Genomic DNA, 18,916 nt, shown 5'->3' on the forward strand with positions numbered 1-18,916 from the left:
AAATGGAGGAAAGTAAAAGATTATGGGAATATGAACGGAGTGGAGAAGGTAGGTTATGCGACATTTATACTAATCTTGATAAAATTTCTGCGTCCAAATAAAGAACAGTTAAACAATGTTTTGGATATTTTGGTTGGCAGTGGAGAATGGGAGAATCGCTTTAGAATAAGAAACTTTACACCTGTGGATAGAGAGGAATCCATTAATCTAAGTTCAAATAATCTCAGATTTAAGGCTGGTGGAGGTACATGGAGGCATTAGAAAATGGGAATGAAAGAAAAGGAACTTGCAAAGCAATGAACAAACTAGTAAAGAACTGCCTCTCACTCCTTCCTAGAAAAAGAAAAAGATGAGGTAGGCATTATGATTTTCTTCCCAAGAGAACACGTACAGGCTCTGTTTGAATGTTCGGATAGTGTGGGAATAGAAAAAGTCAAGAAAAGTGGTAGTATTTTCCTACAGTTTCCCAAAAGTGATGCACGTTTGAATCTTCGGATTTATCGTCCTCAATTATGTGCTTTTGCCAAACACACATTATTAGTACAGTACATTTTCTCAAGCCATTTTATCTGAAAATCCTACAATTGATCGGATTCAAGAATGCAAAACTCTGAATTGAGATATGGATAGTGTCTAGCCGATTCTGATCCATATTGGCCAAAATCGATCAAGAATCTGTTAGAATCAGCCAGACTTAATCATAATCCTATAAATGGCTTATGGATCGACAACTCCAAATCTGCCGGAATTGGGATCAACCTTGGTTGATTTCAGTTCGAATTGACGGATTCAATCAATCCAATCTTGATTCTTGAAACCCTGGTTGGATTCCGTGGAAGGAGTTGAGAAAGTATATTGTACATGATGCCAATTTGCAGTCTCTAGATCATCATCAGATATTCTTCTTTTTCCTTTTTTCCTTCACACGTTCTCTCCAACATCTTCGTTGTTGCTCTTTGCATTTCTTTCCTGATAAATTTTTTAATAAATTTTCTCTTTCTTGGTTGGTTTCTATTTTTATTATCACTTGTTGTTTTATTTGGGATTAAGAAACAATGTGGTGAGTGAGTCTGCTAAACTTGACCCTTCCCTAATGCTTCACAAGATCCTTCAGTGGATCAAAGACTTGGATATTCACCCCTACCCTATCTCATACTGTATGTGTGCTCTCTAGGATCAAGATGATTTCTCCCTTTGCAGTATCTTCGTTTCTTTTCTTTTTCTAAAATATCCTATCTTCGTTTACGCAGGAGTTTATACCTTAGTTCTAAATACTTCTAGATGAACTTCTTGCATTTTGTTAGATAGACAATTCATTTTGGCTGCTGTAGACCTTTTTTTATGTAGGACAACAACTAGATGTTAATGTACAGAGAATTCTTTTGGGGCTTGACCATGCTATGAAAAATGATTGAAGATTACAGAAGTTTGGAGTGTGAAAAAGGATATAGTGGCTTTTCTTCGATCCCTACTCACGATGTGTGGCCTTAGCACCTAGTTTCTTCGCTTAACATTGCAGATATCCTTTTCATAAAAAATTGACGTTTTTCTCCTTTCTTTTTGTCAAAAGATTTTAATTTTTTTCTTTTCTTTACTCGCATGCCAAACATAGCATTACTTTGGCTTCCAACAATCAAATAAACGCTGTTGCTACAATACAAGAAAACGTCACGTTTCCCACTTTGCTTCATTGTCAATCTCTTATCTTAACCGTCCCTCACTATCAAGACATTCAAACAAAGCCACAAAGATTAATAGTGTGGTCACAAACTCGCAATCTAGTTAAAGTGGATCTATCACGTGCTAGTTTGTGAGAAATCTTGCAGTTTAATTTAGTCAAGAGCAGATATTATTCAAAAATCAATAAGAAAAAGCAAAATCAAAGGTTTGTGCCTTTGTCCAAGAAGAATGTAGGATCATAAGATTTATGGTACCCGATTTATGGTATGGGCACGGGATCTATATGTTGCCCGCGTGGGATGGAATCTCTCACATACTAGAATTTAGCTCATCTCCAGGGTGCCCAACACGCCCAGGGTGTTGTCAGCCATTGGGTTGTGCCGCACACATCTTGAGGGGTGCACCAAGATGTGTGCGGTATAACTCAACCGTTGGATGCCCCCTAATAGCACCCTGGGTGCTGAGCTCCCTGAAGACGATCTTGATCCTCAGACCAATAGAAGCATAGGAGGAGTAAGAGCGTCAATTAAGACGGTTCTTATTGGATCTCGGTCCCAATAATCATTATTTTTTCTTGGTAATTCTGGAAGAAACTTTTATAAGTTACTACTATGAAATGATTTTATAATTCTCTTGGATTCCATTTGTACAAGAGAACCTGAACTGGACTTCCTAACCACCAGACCAAGGGTGATTTCTCTGAATTCGCTCAGATCGACCCGACCCGACCCGACCCAATAATCGCCAGTGGCTAACCTCACAAGTCAATGTACTCTCTGTTTCTTGGGTTTATACGGTGCAATGGTGCAGCGAATCTTACCGTTTTCCAGTCTTCCTTGTGAGCGACGTTGTACGAAATCGTAAAGGTTATCCGTAAATCCACCCAAAGGAATAAAAAAAGGCATGCGTATCTTAGTTTTCTTGGAAAAGTTTCGCTAGAGTAAGCTGTATGCACAATACGTTTCCTTTTCTACAACGGTCTACTCTACTGTCTCTGTCTAGTCTAGGGTACCCTTGTCCATGCCTATAGTCCGTTGACTCTTTTGTCCTCCATGTGGCCTCCACTCATAACTCGTGAGGCTGTCAAAGAGAATCCTAAAACAAACAGGAGTACAGGACACTATGTAGTATTAAAAGGAGTTGTTTCTTGGAAGTGGGACTACCACAAGAAAAAATCATTTCTGGGAATGTTTTATAGGTCTAAAACACCATGGACAAGAAAATCAAATGATTATTTTGATTACAAGATTTAACCAATCTAAAATGTTTTTAATTAATAACTAATAATCTCTTGAATGGGATCCATTGACCTTATTATCGTGGAGCTCTCATAAATCATTGGGTTCCATTTTCTGGTATCGATTATGGTTTGAGGTACGGGTGCAAGTTTGGCCCTAACGGTCCGAGCTTGCCCTGAGCTTGATCAGGATTTGGGTTAAGATATTTTGCCACTGAGGGCGGGTCAGGATTGAAAATTTATGACTCTAAGTTAGAATAGGTTGAGGCCTCAGACTGAGTCCGGACTGGCCCAACCCGACCCTGTTGCAGTAGTTGTTTGAGGCATCTTATGCCTCCCAAGAACCCTAGAATCGGTTGTAAGAACTAAAAACACAATACTTCTAGGGTTTTTAGGCGTGAATTACCTATATCGGATCGGTGAGAATTAGGATCGGCCATGGTCAATTCTGATTTGAATCGGTGAATTTATTGATCCAATTCCCGATTCTTACAATACTGGTTGAATCTGCCCGATCCTAACTCTTTCCGATTTAAATTGAACTCTTAGTGCCGGAGCAGTATCAAGGTTCAAATAAGTGGAATCAACAATGAGACCTGCCTCGACAATCGAAATTGTTTGAAAAAAGGGCCGGAATCAACTTTAATCCTAAAAACCCATTCTGAATCGGCAAGAATGGGGATCGGACTCGGATGATTCAACACTTCCGATTCCATTTTTTCAAAAGTGAGTGGGACACGGCCACTTTGGGTAGAGAATCTTTATTGCCCCCTGCTTTTGGTCATTAGCCTGCTTTTGCTCTAATTTCTAATCCCATTGTCAGCAGCCACTGATAAAAGCGCATCAGAGACGATTCGCAAAAATTGGTAAAAAAGATAATCCCAACTCACTAATGCCACACTCTCCTCCACTCCACTCCTCAGAAACCCTAGTTTGGAAGAAGCAGAGCAGAATCGAGCGAAAACATTGCGACAATGGCGACCTTCCCCATCTCCAGGTACTCTCTGTCCATCGCATTTCTCGTTTTCTCTTTTGTAACCCAAGCTGCAAGTCTGGAGCTCTCTTTTTCACTCAAGAGATTCGATAAACACCAAAACCTTGATTCCGATATCGCTCTGTTCGGAGATGCCCAGATCGTTGATGGCGATTCTTCGGTTAAGATCACTCGTCCTTCAGTTACCAGCGCTGGGAGGCTCATCTACAAGAAACGGATTAGTTTCATTGGAGGAGATGGAAGAAAGCCAATGTCTTTCTCCACACACTTCTCTTTCTCGATTTCTCGTGAAAATGGTGATGGACTTGCTTTCGTCATTCTTCCGACTAGTTTTCCTACAGATTTGTTCGATGGAAGCTCCTTTGGGCTTACTCCAGGATTGGAGAAGAGAGGAACAAGATTTCTGGCGATTGAATTCGATACCTCTATGGATACCAAGCTTGGAGATCCAAACGGGAACCATATTGGGGTCGATGTTGGTAGCCTCGTATCTGCAAAAGTAAAAAATGTTTCTTCCGTCAATCTTGTGCTGAACAGTGGAAAGAAATTGTACTCATGGATCGATTATGATGCCAAAATCAAAAAATTGGAAGTTAGATTGAGTGATTCAGGTGATGTTAGACCATCTGTTCCACTCCTCTCTTATGGAATCGATCTTTCAGAGATGTGGAAAGAGGAAGATGTGTTTGTGGGTATCAGCTCGTCCAGCGGGAATTCTTCTCAGACTGCCAGTGTATATTCTTGGAGCTTTAGTTTAAGAAGTATACCAAGTTGGTTACATTCGCAACCAGTGGATCCTCGAGTCTATGCTAACCCCAGTAAGCTTCCAGTAGTCCACAAAAGAAGTACTTGCTTCTTAAGGATTCTTGCTGGACTAATATTCGGAACTTGCTGTGGAGCATTGGCTGCGTTTATAGCGATGTTTGTTTGGACAATTTATGCGAATCGGCGCCGCCCATCAGTCGTGCCAGTAGAGTTTCCTGTTCATCCTGTGGAATTTGCTTATGAAAAGATTAAAGTCGCTGTAGTAAAACCCACCAAAGATGGTAGTAACAACTAAAGGGTTTTGGATTTCTGTTGGGATTGGGATTTAAGATTTGGGATTTGGGATGTTCTTGTTGTAAATTTATCTTCTTCTCTACTTGTATTTTCCCCTGTGATTTTGTGTGGTCAAACTGAAAAAGGCAGAGTAGTTCCTGTTACATATTATAGTGAATGCAGGGTAGTGATACACAGTTCTTAGTTGGAAATGTTTGTGTTATCTATTTATTTATTTATTTATTTATTTTTTGGGGTGGGGTGGGGTGGGGTGGGGTGGGGGTGTTGGGTATTAAAATCCTCCGGCAGCGGCGGTGCACATCTAACGGTACAACAGAAGCCATCCTGATTTGGGGGTGGGGGATGGTGGTGGTGTGAAATTAAGGCTTTGTGTAGCTATTTCACCAACATCATGATTACAATCTGGATTGCTAGTATGAGAAATCTCATTTTATGCTTCCTGCTTAAAGCTGAACCAACTGTAAGTATGAGACACAGTCAAAGGTTTATAACCGCGAATTGGATCCTAATTGCTTGGCTGACTGATCGGTCTAGATCGGTGAAAAATCAACCGGAATCAGTGAAAACAAGTCCCACATGGTTTGTAATTTTGGATTGTATTGGTCAAAATCGTCCAAATCAGATTGGTATTGGCCTAAACCCATCTTGAATAATGATCGCTTTTGCCCGATATTAGTGGATTGTTCCTTAGATCGGTTATATTAATCATTACGATTCCAAAATGATTTGTAATCTTGGGATTAGATCGGATTAGAATTGTCTGTGGGTTTTTTTATTATTTATTTTTAGTTTTTAAAATTTTTTAATATTTTCGTATTAGCTTATAGTTGAATCGATCCAGCAAAATCCGATTTTTGGTCATTTTTACTCATACAGACCTATTTTGACCGATCTGCATTGATGTCAGATCGGTATTGGCCTTGATCGCCGATCCTGGTATTAAAAACCATGGTCTCAATCCAAGTTTTCGTACAAGGATCGGATGAGCTGGAGTGACCGGAATCAATATCCACCTTGGCTGATTCCGTCCAGCCGATTCTAACCCGATTCTTGAAACCCTTGGATACACTAGTAATTGCAATCCTCTTTTTATACCTTTCGCATTTTGCAGGTCAGGTTGTCTTAGTTCTTTTGAGCATTAGCTGAAAAGGGTAATCAAGATTACAAGAATTGGGGTGTAATGGATTATGAGCTACCATGGATGGGTATGCAAAGATGCATTTAGATTTGGTTAGTTTCGGAACTGAAAGATGCTTATTAGGAAATTGCATGGAAAACATATACATGCGTTCAAAATTACTATCTTAAGGCACAGATTACCTTTTTTTTTTGTAACATTACAAGTGAGACCACCTTATTCTTTTGGACCGAATAAAATGGAGGGAAATAGAATGCCACCCCTGCGCCCAGAAACAGGGGCACGTGTAATGACCGCCGCACCCTAGACAATATGCTTTAGATCTGAAGACAGTGATAACAACATACATGGCTACATGCCCATCTGCAAACAATTGGTCGTCACTCTCATCAAGGATCTTCTTGTCGATGAGATAACATTTTTATTTGTTTTTCTTTTTTTGAGGGGTGGTTGTGGTTGGGAGAGAATTGGGGCTGGGGTACTGAACAGTAACAATTTCCATGGAAGAGGATGTTCCTACAATCAGGTTAGAGGAATCGTGATCAGATCGGTGGAATCGGCCAATTTGAATTGGAATTGGAAGAGACTAACCCCAGTGTCGATCGGTTTAGATTGGCATTTCTAAGGTATTTTGGGCCAATTCTTGCTGAAAATCTTGATTGATTCGAGATGGTTCTTGCCGATTCGGAATCAAATTGAAGTCAATGGCAACTGATTCCAATGTCAATTTCAATCTCTTGAACCATGCCTACAATTGAGAAAGAACATACCAAAATGATCATTCTATATATTGATCTTCCAACTCAGACTGTCCTTGTTCATGCCATGAGGAATTCAAATTGAATCGGACCAGAATTGGCTGGTTCCGAATCCAATTCTGATTGTACTTGATTTTTAGGATTCAGGCCATCCTGGGTCGGAAAATTCTGCATGATTTTGATTGAATCGAATTCCATGAAGGCTAATTATATTGTCGATTCTTCTCACTTGAATAGTTTGAACTAAATGATTTAGTTCACGGTATCAGTGCCGGTGTACCAATATCGATATTGATCAGCCTTTGATCCGGTATTAATGAGGTATACAGATGGGTCGATACTGCCGATCTAATACCGATTCCTAAATCCATAGTTAAACCATGCCTGCGAATTGTGATGGAGGAGAAAAGATTTTTTTTCTTTTTAAAAAATAAGGAGAAAAGGTGTAAACAATAAACATCCGTACTCGGCTACTCCCTACTCCCTAGTGACTGGAATGGGGTAATTTGTTTTGTTGGGGTTTAAACCGTAAATTTGACTCCTGGAAGGGTTTTTTTTTTTTTTGTTTTTAAGTTGATTTCAACTTCAAGTTTCTCCGCTGGCCGGGACTTGAATTTAAACAAAATTTAAATAGAGCCATCGGTTTGTGGCTTTCGAATTATCGTATATGCTATTCTTTTCAATAGTCTTGAGTTGTTCGTGGAGCTTTTACTATAAAACTCAGTCTTTGCTCCTTTTCGAAAGGTTCATGTAATCTGTTGGATTCACAGAATAGATGATTTTCGCAGATCTCCGACCTCTTCGATTGTTCTTCAATTGCCATTGTTGTAAGTTTGAAGGCTATTAGCTAAGTTGCTTTCTTCCAATCCCTTACACTCTGCATTATTACGAATTATTTTCCTTTTTTGTTTTATATCGTTATATATAGTATTCATTGCTCTTTAATCTTTATTGCAATTTTTTTTTAAAGTCGTCATCGCAGATACTAGTGGTGCGCGAAAATTTTTCATGAGTCGTTGTGAATCTGATTGCTTTTAGCTGGTTTTCTTCATTCTCGATCTCTGCTTGTTATTTCCTGTAAGTCATAGTTGAATTATTTTATTAAATCTTGATTGATTGATTGTACATGAGCTTGTTATGAACTTATTTTGATTCCCTTCCGTCTCTTCACCTGCGCCTTCCTCCCGTTAGTGGTTGATCTATCTTAACCGATCTTTCATGTTTACGTAACTGCAACATTCGTCGTCTCAATCAGTTAAAATCAAAGTGATTATTGATCAGAGCATGAAGGTGCGAATGAAGTTCTTTATTCTTTTGAGTTCAGATCAATAGCATGAAGGTGCTCTTCGAACTTATGTATTGCTTTTCCTGATTAAAACTGTTAATCTCGTTAACATATGATGCACCTTTTACCTCTGTTTATGAGCCTTACTTTGTTTTCCCCTGTTTTATCTCGAACTTTTCCTGTTCTTAGATCGATGAAGTCATACTTGTTCTAAAAGCATGTAAACTGGCTCTTATGCCTCTTCTTCCTTCTTGTTTTTATGGATCAGATAGCAGTAAGTCCACTTAAATCTAAATGCTGCTTGAGAGGATGATACAGTTTTGTGATTCCCATATTAAATCGGAAGTTATAAGGACTAGAAGTTTGTAAATTACCTATTCTTCCTTTTTTTGGCCAGAAATTAGTGATAAGATTTTGTTTGAACTGTATTCTCTTCTCGCTTAGTTTTTGAATCTTCTTGTCATCAACTTTATCCCCAGTAAATTACCAAGTACAGGTGAACTTACTGCTAATTTCCGATGGTTTTTACACATAAAGGCATATACCTCTTTTTGTGATGAAATTGCATTTCTCGTCTTAAAATTGATTATCAGATCAAATATAGTACCAATACATTTTGTTTCTTGTGAAGCTCTATGGGGATATTTCATTCATTTTCCTTAGCTGAAAGTCTGAAACATGGAAAAAACTGTGCTGAATTCAAAATTCTCACAGGACGAGAACTTAGAGAGAGAGAGAGAGAGAGAGAGAGAGAGAGAGAGCTCAATCCTCACATAAATCTCCCCGAACTTAGGAATTTCATTGCGACCACATTAGATGAAGGCCACTATTGAATTCCTCATCTGGATCGTCACTCATGCAGTCATGCTCAACTACTACGAGAGCTCTCAGTCGAGCAAACGGAGTTGATGCTGGACTTTGAAAAAGAGCCGTCAGAATAGACGGCAGCGTTGACGTTGGGGTTTAGGGTCTAGGCTTATCCTTGCAATGCTTAATGGTGAAGGAGACTGAGGAAGGCTTATCAACGATGGTTTTCATCATCACCATCTGCCACCGTCAATGAATCGCTGTTCTTCCCGTTGGAAGACTGATGGTTTCACTCCAACCTTCAATGGAGACCCGTTTGCTTACCTGGAGCTGGTGGCGTGCCCAACCCCCACCCATTTATAAACTACTATGTTTGTAATCCCTTTATATTCTACCCAAAAAGCAAAAAAAAAACAAAACGAAATTTTTTGTAAACACCGAATTTTGTCAACCAAGTAATTTTCTACAATGTTAAACTTTATCATTTTTTTCCTCCCACCCCATTTGCTTACCTGGAGCGGGTGGCATGCCCAACCCCTCCTATTTATAACCTACTATGTTTGTAAATACTGAATTTTGTTAACCAAGTAATCTTCTACAATGTTATACTCAAACTTTCATTATTTTTTTCGTTCTTCCTCATATTTTTTGATATATTATGAAAATTTATTAATTTCCGTAAATAGTAAATATTACAGTTTTTTGTCATATGCCCAAATATGTCTAACGCCTGTATTTACCCCGACTCCAAATTTACTCTGATCTGAAAGAAATATGCTATGCCCATAATTGAACTTCACAGGTTTTCTCTTTCCGTGGTTCTAAAGACTTGACTTTCAGGCGCGCACACACACACACACACACACATACACAGGAATGTTAAATTTAATACTGTAATTTAAAAGAGAATTCTGTCAAACAATTACTCCAATTAGGTCAACCCAATAACAACTGCATTTTTGCATAACATCAGGACACCTCACACTTTACATATAACCACATGTCCCATAATCTTCTGGTTTGTTCTTCCCTCTCCCCACAATGAGCTTCCTTCAAAGGTTTGATGGAAAATTGTAAACATTTACAGTTGAGAACTTCCGTTGCATTTCTCGAATTGCATCAACCATCGCATCTCTACAAGTAAGAAATCCAGGGAGGCGGAGGTGCTGGCATTTGTCTGGGACCCTCATGGATTACTCCGACACTAAATGCAGTGGGTTCCCCGGAATGAGGTAGCTGAACTTCAAAATAATGTCGATAATTTTTTTCCGCAAACAACTCGGATCTGTAAAGATCAAAAAATTATGCTGTGGATGGTTCATCATAGTCTACCAAGTGGTGACTCCATGGAATGGTCATCCACCAGCCAGAGCCCAAAATCATGAAACCGCTTTATCTTCTTCTCAAAACCTGTGATGTAATTATTGTGAACAATGGCTTGCAATCCTTTGGTTTGTTGTACCCATGTCTGGTTCTTGAAATATAAACCCCCTGATGGGAATGCAACCTGAGGTAACAGATACAGATCCACCTGCACCAAATTATCACATTTACTCAGTAAGATCAGTCCAATGCAATAATTCCTTGTAGACTATAATTCAGTTTACAAGGCTTGGTTTGGATCATAAGAGTCCAAACAGCAGCAATGTCATGGCCTGTTGTCACATTGGTTGTTGCTAACCTAATGAAATATGTGATGGAGGTTGCTCACATTTCCAATACAAACATCTGAATCAAACTGGAAATTTCAAACTCCACAAATCTAGGTGGTCTCGGTTTCAATTGGTTGCAGAAATTGGAGCATAAATATTGGGGATGAAATTCCCATGGAGTGAAGCTCAAGTATCTACAAATTATCTAACAGGAATCCAACAATTCCTGGCTGTTTGGATTCTTGCAATTCAAAGAGCCTAACCATATCTATAATCTATGTAAGCAAGGGAGTCCCTAAACATGCTATGCAGAAGGGCACAACCAATCATAAGATGTGCAAGGGCTGCACAAAGAGTAAGTAGGTCAAACATCATAATTACATCGGAATATTTTGCCATTCCATTTCTTCCATATGTTCAACCGGTTAGAAAGTATTAAAGCAGGTCTCGCATCAACATACAAGAGATTTTATGAACCTAATCAATAATATGTATATTATTAGGTTCTAAAATCTATGACCAAGACAGCAAAAGGAGAAGGAACGCACCTGCCCAGCAGTTCTGTTTAAAGCCCAGTTGAATGCTGGCTGATCATTGGACTTTCTTGTTTTTGACCACGGCTGATCTTGAAGTTCTTCAATCCACTTTCTCATAACTTGTTTGGCTCCATTAGTTGGGTGCATGAAAATCATACAGCTGCAAATGTAAGTACGCCCTTTCTTCCCAGGAGCTGGCAATTCATGAGGATGGTTCAAAGGTTTCACCTATTTTGCCAAGAGAAACAAATATTCATTAATTGTATTACTAAGACAATACTACCCCAGGAAGAGCAAATTGGACTATCACTTTATTTTATTTGGCGGGGGGGAGTTTAGAGTTACCAACACATTTACAGTGATGCCCCAGAAAAAATGAAAGTTTTGTAATCATGATTGTGTAATCTACCTAAAACTCTTACCATATTTGGTAAATTTACCTTTTCAGATCAAAGGAATTTGATTACAAAGTAAAGTGAAATTTATATGTTTTGGTGTTGGTTACACTATCAAGTGAGGTAATAATTACAAAATTTTCACTTTAGTATTGATTTAATTGCACTTCCCTTCTCTTTATTTTCCTATCAACCAAATGGAGTCTTGAGTGAATTAGCTTTCAAATGTGATGGTCATACATACAACACAGTCATGCAGGTGTGTCTAGCAGTTGAAGGATCCCATGTAGATATCTTATGTGTGCGGTACATTAGTGATTAGCAGCTGAAAAGGACCATAAAAGGAGGTAAAGCTTTCAAGTCATCCTGGCCTAAAGGTTGATATTCTCGTGGGTAGTGCATGGAAAACCATGCTACACGGCTAAAGTAACAGCCCCATCAGAATTTCAAATTTGGTGATCTCCATATCTGAGATCCCTGAGTCAGTACTAAAATTCTCAACATTTTCATTCTGTGAAAGTCGTAAATCTTACTAGATAAAATGTACCTATGATGTTAACAGAATTGTTTAAAAGCCCAAGAATGTAGAAGCTGTAATGAGCATTGAGAAACAGAAACCAAGAAAAGGTCAATGAAATAAGTATAACTTGCATCATTTGAAGCAATTTAAAGAAGATGGCAGTGTATGAGAGAGTAACACTTGCTTTGGTGGCATGCAATGAAGCAACCATTATAGAAGACATGGACAAAATTTTGAAATGTGGCAGCTGCTGTCTGCGTTTCTAGACTTGGTTCCTGTTAACTGTAATTTCATTGTTTCAATGTGGGGAGAAATAACATGGAATTTCCAATTCAAACAGTAATGGAAGGACATGCCTAAGACTGTAGAGATTTCTACAGCAAGGGGATATACCCTGAGGAAATTAGCTGAATTGAGGAATAACAGTTGAAGGAAATTCAGAGGGTTGATAGGGGAAGAGATTCATTATGTCGCTGGAGGAGATATTGCAGCCTGGGTGTGGGCGCTGTGGAACAACTGGTCAATAATAAAATAGCCATTTAGCTAGTGACTGCCTCTTTTCAACTCGTTGCAGTGATTTTGCAGAGTTCCGTGCATAGATGGGAAGATTCTCATGGATAGGGTTACTGGAAGGAATTTGAGCGTGCCTAAACACCTAAGACAGGTGGTAGGTGGAGGATGATGGCATCAACATTGGGGTGCAGATAGGTTATTTTTTGAGATCTTACCTAGTAATATCACCAAAGTAAGGCTGTATCATGATGGCCTATTCCTAGTGTTCGTCATGAGTTCCATAGCTTGATTACCTTCTACAAAAGGTCAAGTAAGAACTTCAATACTATTAGTTATAATTCTTCCATTGTATGAAGAAAGGGCAGTCTGCATGGACAAAGGAATGAACTACAACATTTAAAGCAATCAAGAGAGGCTAATGTGAAATTATGGTCTTGTACCTTCCAGATTCCAACTAAAGTGTTTGATGCCTCAGACATTAACATGGGCAATGTTCTTAGGTAGGACAAATAACCTTGCTATCAGTAAAGTAATAGATGAGAATATGTACATTTTGAGGCTGGGGAATCTTTATTATAATTAGTTTAAAATTTTTAGTAAATTTGTTTTTCTGATAATGAATTGTACTAAGATTAATAAGTCTAAATTTTTTCAATTTAAATAAAAATTTTTATTATTCTTAGTAAGCTAATTAGATTTTTAAAGTTTCAATTTAGCATAGGCTTTGAAGTTGAGTTGGTTTAGGATTTGATGGCTATTTAGCATAGGAGTTTAATTTCAGTCTTGTTCATAGTTGGTTCAATTTGAAACTCAAAGTAGGGTTAAACTTTATTTAATAAGAAAAAAGATTATTATTATCTTTTTGGTTAAGAGAAGACTAGAAAATAGGAATATTGAATTGAGTAGGATTCTGTCCAATAAGCCTAACAATGGGTACAAGGGTAGACTAACAACGGGTACAAGGGTAGATATTCAAGCGCCTTGGTGAAGAGTCTGAACACCTTGTCAGAACGCTACTAACCTTTACTATCCAAGCACAGGAAAATCACTGAGTACCTCTCGGACTGGTGCGATGAGATGTAACTTTCCTATTTATGGTTTGGAAGTTGGGAACACGATCTGGCACAATGCCCATCTCACCAATACCCATCCTCTTGGCAGTCAACGCTCTTATCACTCATTCCTAGCTCCGAGAGCGCCGTGACCTCTGATAGATCACATGAAAACCTCAATGTTTCAACATGACAGTTGCACCTTTCACTAGTCTGCGTGACATGTAACCAAAACATACAATAACACTACATTGCTACACCCTTATCATTCGAATATCCAAAAATATCAGAAAACTAGATCATCAGGGAGTGAGATACCCTAAATAATCCTCGTCTCAGTAGCATTGTCATTAGACAGAAGATCTTGGAAACCTTCACCTTTCCATGCAACTTTTCTGTATGAAACATCCCCGCTTCCTTCCTCCTGTGAGGTGCTCCAGAATCCACATGTCTTTTGATCAGAGGAACCACAAGAAGAGAGTTGCGTGGAGGATCTGTGCAAGTCCACATCTACACAGTGTCTTTCTGGGCTCGGGAATCCATCATTATTGAGAATGTGAGATAGAGGTGCTTATTCAGCGCAATGAGAGTCCACATCACACTTCTGATACATTTTGCACTTTTATCCCCCACATTTTCTGGTGACTTTATAGCTTGTAATAAGTTTAGTATCAATATAATGGGAGGGTTTTCTTAGTAGGATTAGCCTTGCTTTTATTTAATTAGAGAAGCGACATTTTTTTGGGGTTAGAATTAGTCTAGAAAAAAGGAACATTAAGGTTAGAGTAGGATTCAGTCCAAGAAGCCTAACAGTGCGTTATAAATAAGCTTGTAATCAGTTTTGTACTTTTGTATCAATATAATGGAAGGGTTTTGTTAGTTATGGTTAAGATTCCAGAATGGTTCTACTCCTAGAGTATAATGGTCAAACCTGATGCTGTTCATGGTGAACAGTTCTCTCTTCTCGTCTACCTCTTCTCTAACTTCCTGAATCTGTTTATACACAGCTCTCTGCCATGTTCCATTGATCAATCAGGTCGGTTATGGTTCTTTATTACAAATTTCAATTTTTTAATACATTTTCTGAATGTGGTTGTAATTTTTGCACACACACTGCAGTCGATTGGATTAGATTCCCAGCTGTCTCCGTGCAATCGTGCATTCTTCTTCTCTAATCAGATTGTTTTCTTTAGGGTAGCTCAAATAGGCATCAATTACACCACCTTAGTCAGTCAATTAGTATGGTTTCAAATATAGTCCGGTCTATATCTGGCCACACCTCTGTTTGGTCTAAGGGGAAAAATACTAATTCTAGGTTCTAAAAGCCTGATTTTCATATCCCTATTCTGGTTGGATAACTACCCACAGATTTGTCAATTTTCTTAAATCAGATGTAATCCTACTTATAACATTAAGTACAATATTGTGAAATACTTTGTTAACTTTCAAGTATTTAACTCTTTCCAAAAAAAACACGAACATGGACCACTATTTCATTCAAAGGCTTTCGCTCTACTCCGATCAGCAATCAATTTGTTCAAGAAAGCAAAGCTCTGGAAAAGGGGAGGGCGTACCCTATATTGGTGTTCTTTATTCTTTAATTGCATTATTTTGCAATTGCTAGCAAACACTCCCCACCCCCCCCCCCCCAAAAAAAAAAAAAAAAAAAAAAAAAAAAACACACACACACACCCACACCACCCACACACATTTTGGGATAACTGACAATTGAACAAGTTAAAGCGGGAACTTAATGTGAGAGTACGTACTGCAGTCATGTCATCTGTGAAATAAACATCATGATACCCTTCAAGATAGGGAAATGGATCTGCCAGCCAGACCATATCAACATCATTGTACATAACATTACACCCAAGCTCCAAAATATGCAGCAGGTGGCGAGGTCTGCGGGATGTAAAATTGAAGAATCCCTGTCAAATGAAAAAAAAGGGGGGGGGGGGGGGGAGGGGGGAGGGGGAGGAATATCAAGAAGGCAATAAAATATGGTGAATCTACAGAAATCTGAACCATTATGCCATAACTAAACTAGAAAACTTAAAAAAGTGACATACCCAGCAAACATTTTAAAAAGATTATTTTGTTTACTTTATCCAGAATCAAGGCTCACTTAAAATGAAAAAACAGCGGACAGCATGCATCACTTCAGACCTTGTGGAGGCCACCATGTTGCACTGGATATGGGTCTAAATCCAGTTTCCTTCTCTGCCTCAAAGTAATAACTAAATTTACAAGATTACCAAGGCCTAGTTGTGGTCCAATGTGAAGCAACATCGAAAATGTACAGACTCCTGGTGACAGAGCTGATCGAAAGCCTCATAAAAAATCTATGTTCCAACTTCCCTATTTGTGTAAAAGGACATTAAAATTGAGCATGCATGTGGTAATGGTTTGAGCTGGGAATTATTATCAGCCAGCTCACAGTTCTCCACAAAAAACACACAGTCCAGTTCAGTTAAATGATTAAACACAAACTGAACAGAAAAATAAGTAAAGCTATGGTCAATCCATAACCTCAAGTTTAAACTTGCAAAAATTAGAGCTAGCATTGGCATACAATTGAGAACCTGATTTGCAAAGTCGTTACTAACATTCTTAAAGATATAGGATTGAGCTGCTGACCAAATGAGAAGAGAAATTCACCAGAAAAAGAAAAAAAGAACAAGTAGAAGATAATGCTAAGCATCCACAACCTTCAACTCTACCATGGCAAACACGGCCTATCTTTTTTTTTTTTTTGGGGGGGGGGGGGGGGGGGAGGATGGTGTGGTGGGGGTGGAATGTGAGAGAATAAAAATACAGTAAAAGCCAAAACGAAACGGGCATAAGCAGAAAAACAAACTTACGAGCAGTCCAGCAGAAAACAACAACCACAAGAGAGGGGGGAAGAGAGGATACCTGAGAACCAAATTTATGGGCAGTCTGAGCATCGGGTGCAGGGGGGATAAGTACAGCATGACCAGGCCACTTCTGATTCACCTTGTAAAGAGTGGCATAGTCCTCAGCAATGACAAGGACCTTCTCCTGATGCTTCTGCCTGGAGATGCTAATCAACCAGTTATTTAGAAAAGGAAGATAAGGTTGACTCACGGCACAGACTATAACGGTTCCATTCTTTGCCACGAAAGAAACTGCTTCAGCAAGCGTGTAGTCCCGCCATTTTGAAACGGATGCCTCACTGCCTGAAAAAAGGCTCTCTGACATACGCATCCATGGAAACAGAACTCCTAGAACTACCATAAGAGACAACAAAACGAGCAGACCAGTACGGCCAAAAAGAGAGAGAGATCTTTGGTGACCACTAGGAGAACGAGGTGAAATCGGGTAGGGATTTGCCAAGAGTTGTTGCTGTTGTCTTTGATGAAGGATCGTCGACATCGTTTAACGCTGCTACTGTAACTAAACAAACGAGCAAAAGCTCAAATGGAGTTTTCCGCCGAAGCAGGACAATTCTTAAGGTACACTATCAAGAATTTGTACACTTCTCCAGTTCTAACTTCTAAGAGCAGATCTCGAACAAGATTTCCCTAAGGCCTTAATAAGACCAGTTTGAGAGTGACGAAACTTTCCGCAGCTCTAGAGCGAGAATTTTGAACTTCTAGTGTTTGGCAAGGTTTCGCAGTGGAAAGCTAGGCGAAAAAAATAAGTGTAGTAGTATCTTCACGGTTATATGAACTAATTTCCAACTCCAAAGGCATCAAAACTAGAGTTCCGCCATAAAATTTTGGCAGGATCTCAGACTACCCGTTGAGAATTCCAAAATGCAAGGAAAATGAGAACGAAAAGTTTCAAGCCTTGGAGGAATCTCAGGGACCTGTAAAACCGCATTGAGCTCATATAGATTCACGTCAACTCAAATCTGTGAACTTCAAAGAGATCTAGATATCGGAGCTAAAATCTGCGGAATAGCAAAACAAAATAAGTCTACAAACAGAAATCACGGTCAGGAACAAATAATATGGGAAGGAGAAAAGATAACTCACTTGGTCCTAGCGATTTCAGATTTTCTTCAACTAATTTTTCCAAGCTCCTGCAATTGGATCTCCAATCGCGAAAATGCTCAATTCCCAAGGAATCCGGAACTAAAAATGCTCTTCGTTTCACAGATCCAAATCTTCGATGCGAGACAGCGAGGTATACGTAATACAGTGAGTCGGTTAGCCGTTCGCGTTTGTGAAACATTTGCTCGTTCTACATAATAACTCTTTCGGTTCTATTTCTAGCCTTCGCTCTCGCGGGTTTTCTCCACTCTCTCTAGATCACTTGTCCGTTCGTGTACCTTCACATATGGAATCCGCCGGATCACCGTTATCCGTACGTATACCTTCACATACGGTTAAATAATGACGTGTTCTTTTTCTTCCATAAATACCCTTCTTATAATCTTACTGGCAATATGTGAAAGACATGTAATTACCTAATAACTGTTTCATGTACACGTACAAGTAGGTGAACCAAGCTCCGCAAGCAAGCTCCTGTTTGTCCAATACAGATCTTCTACGGCGCCCTGCCTGTAGAGGCCTGTGCGGCCCAGACAAAGCGTCGTGCGCAATGTTTGCCTTACCCCTGCTCAGGCAGGGTGCTCGGGGAGGGGTAAGGCGGACATTGCGCATAGTGCTCTGTTTGGGCTGCATAGGCCACTACGGGCAGGGCACCGTAGAGGATCACGATCCCTGTTTGTCACGCCAAGCAAGGGCCACCCCCTTAATATTCTCTACTTTTCTCCCTCCCTCCTCTCATCTCTCCTATAACAAAATAGGGATTGATTTCCTTGTCGGGATGCATAGCATAGTGCTGCTTCCTGTGTGTATCTCTTTTCTCTCACAATAGGGAGCTGATATGTCATTTCATAAGAGGGAAGAAAGAGATAGACACAACAAGGCACTATCATATGCTACACAATTTGGCAGCGTTCTTTTCTACAACAAAAAATTGGAGATTGCTCTACCTACATTTGATCTCTTCTTCGTTGTGGTGATCTACGATTGAACTATATGAGGGATTGAGGGGTGACAAAAGATTGGTTTGGTCTCACTTCAATCTATTTTTCACTTATATCAGGTCAAATCCAAACAGGATCAATTGCCAATAGCTATTGATATGGTCCAAGGTTTAAAAACATGGAACCTAGATTCGGATCGGTCCCAATTGATTCTGATCCAAATCCTAGTTTATGTTCAAGGATTGGACAAGCCGAATCAGGATCAGCCTCGGCCTCAGTCGATTCCGATCCAAATCGACCAGTCCAGCATATCCAATACCGATTTTTGAA

General features: G+C 39.3%; 2 protein-coding genes across 3 annotated transcripts; one reads left to right on the forward strand and one right to left on the reverse strand.

The window, feature by feature from the left end:
• The first annotated feature begins 3,792 nt into the window (after positions 1–3,792).
• Positions 3,793–4,990, forward strand: LOC122664294 (L-type lectin-domain containing receptor kinase VIII.2-like). The gene has a single exon (XM_043860053.1). The coding sequence runs from the start codon at positions 3,892–3,894 to the stop codon at positions 4,969–4,971; it is 1,080 nt and encodes a 359-aa protein (XP_043715988.1). The 5' UTR covers positions 3,793–3,891; the 3' UTR covers positions 4,972–4,990.
• Positions 4,991–9,989: 4,999 nt separating this feature from the next.
• LOC122664551 (UDP-D-xylose:L-fucose alpha-1,3-D-xylosyltransferase MGP4-like) lies at positions 9,990–17,246 on the reverse strand. 2 transcript variants are annotated; one of them, XR_006333351.1, is made up of 5 exons: positions 16,543–17,246; positions 15,396–15,557; positions 11,159–11,374; positions 10,970–11,087; positions 10,381–10,507 (listed from the first exon to the last, which is right to left on the reverse strand). XR_006333351.1 is itself a non-coding variant. In XM_043860413.1 (4 exons), exons 1-4 carry the CDS (start codon positions 17,020–17,022, stop codon positions 10,280–10,282), a joined length of 1,068 nt encoding a protein of 355 aa, XP_043716348.1. In that variant the 5' UTR covers positions 17,023–17,246; the 3' UTR covers positions 9,990–10,279. The 2 variants fall into 2 exon arrangements, 1 of the variants encoding a protein (XP_043716348.1); XM_043860413.1 differs by lacking the exon at positions 10,970–11,087 and having other exon boundaries at positions 9,990–10,489.
• Between the last annotated feature and the right edge of the window lie 1,670 nt (positions 17,247–18,916).

Source organism: Telopea speciosissima, chromosome 6, assembly GCF_018873765.1.
Source record: "Telopea speciosissima isolate NSW1024214 ecotype Mountain lineage chromosome 6, Tspe_v1, whole genome shotgun sequence".
Taxonomy (NCBI): domain Eukaryota; kingdom Viridiplantae; phylum Streptophyta; class Magnoliopsida; order Proteales; family Proteaceae; genus Telopea; species Telopea speciosissima.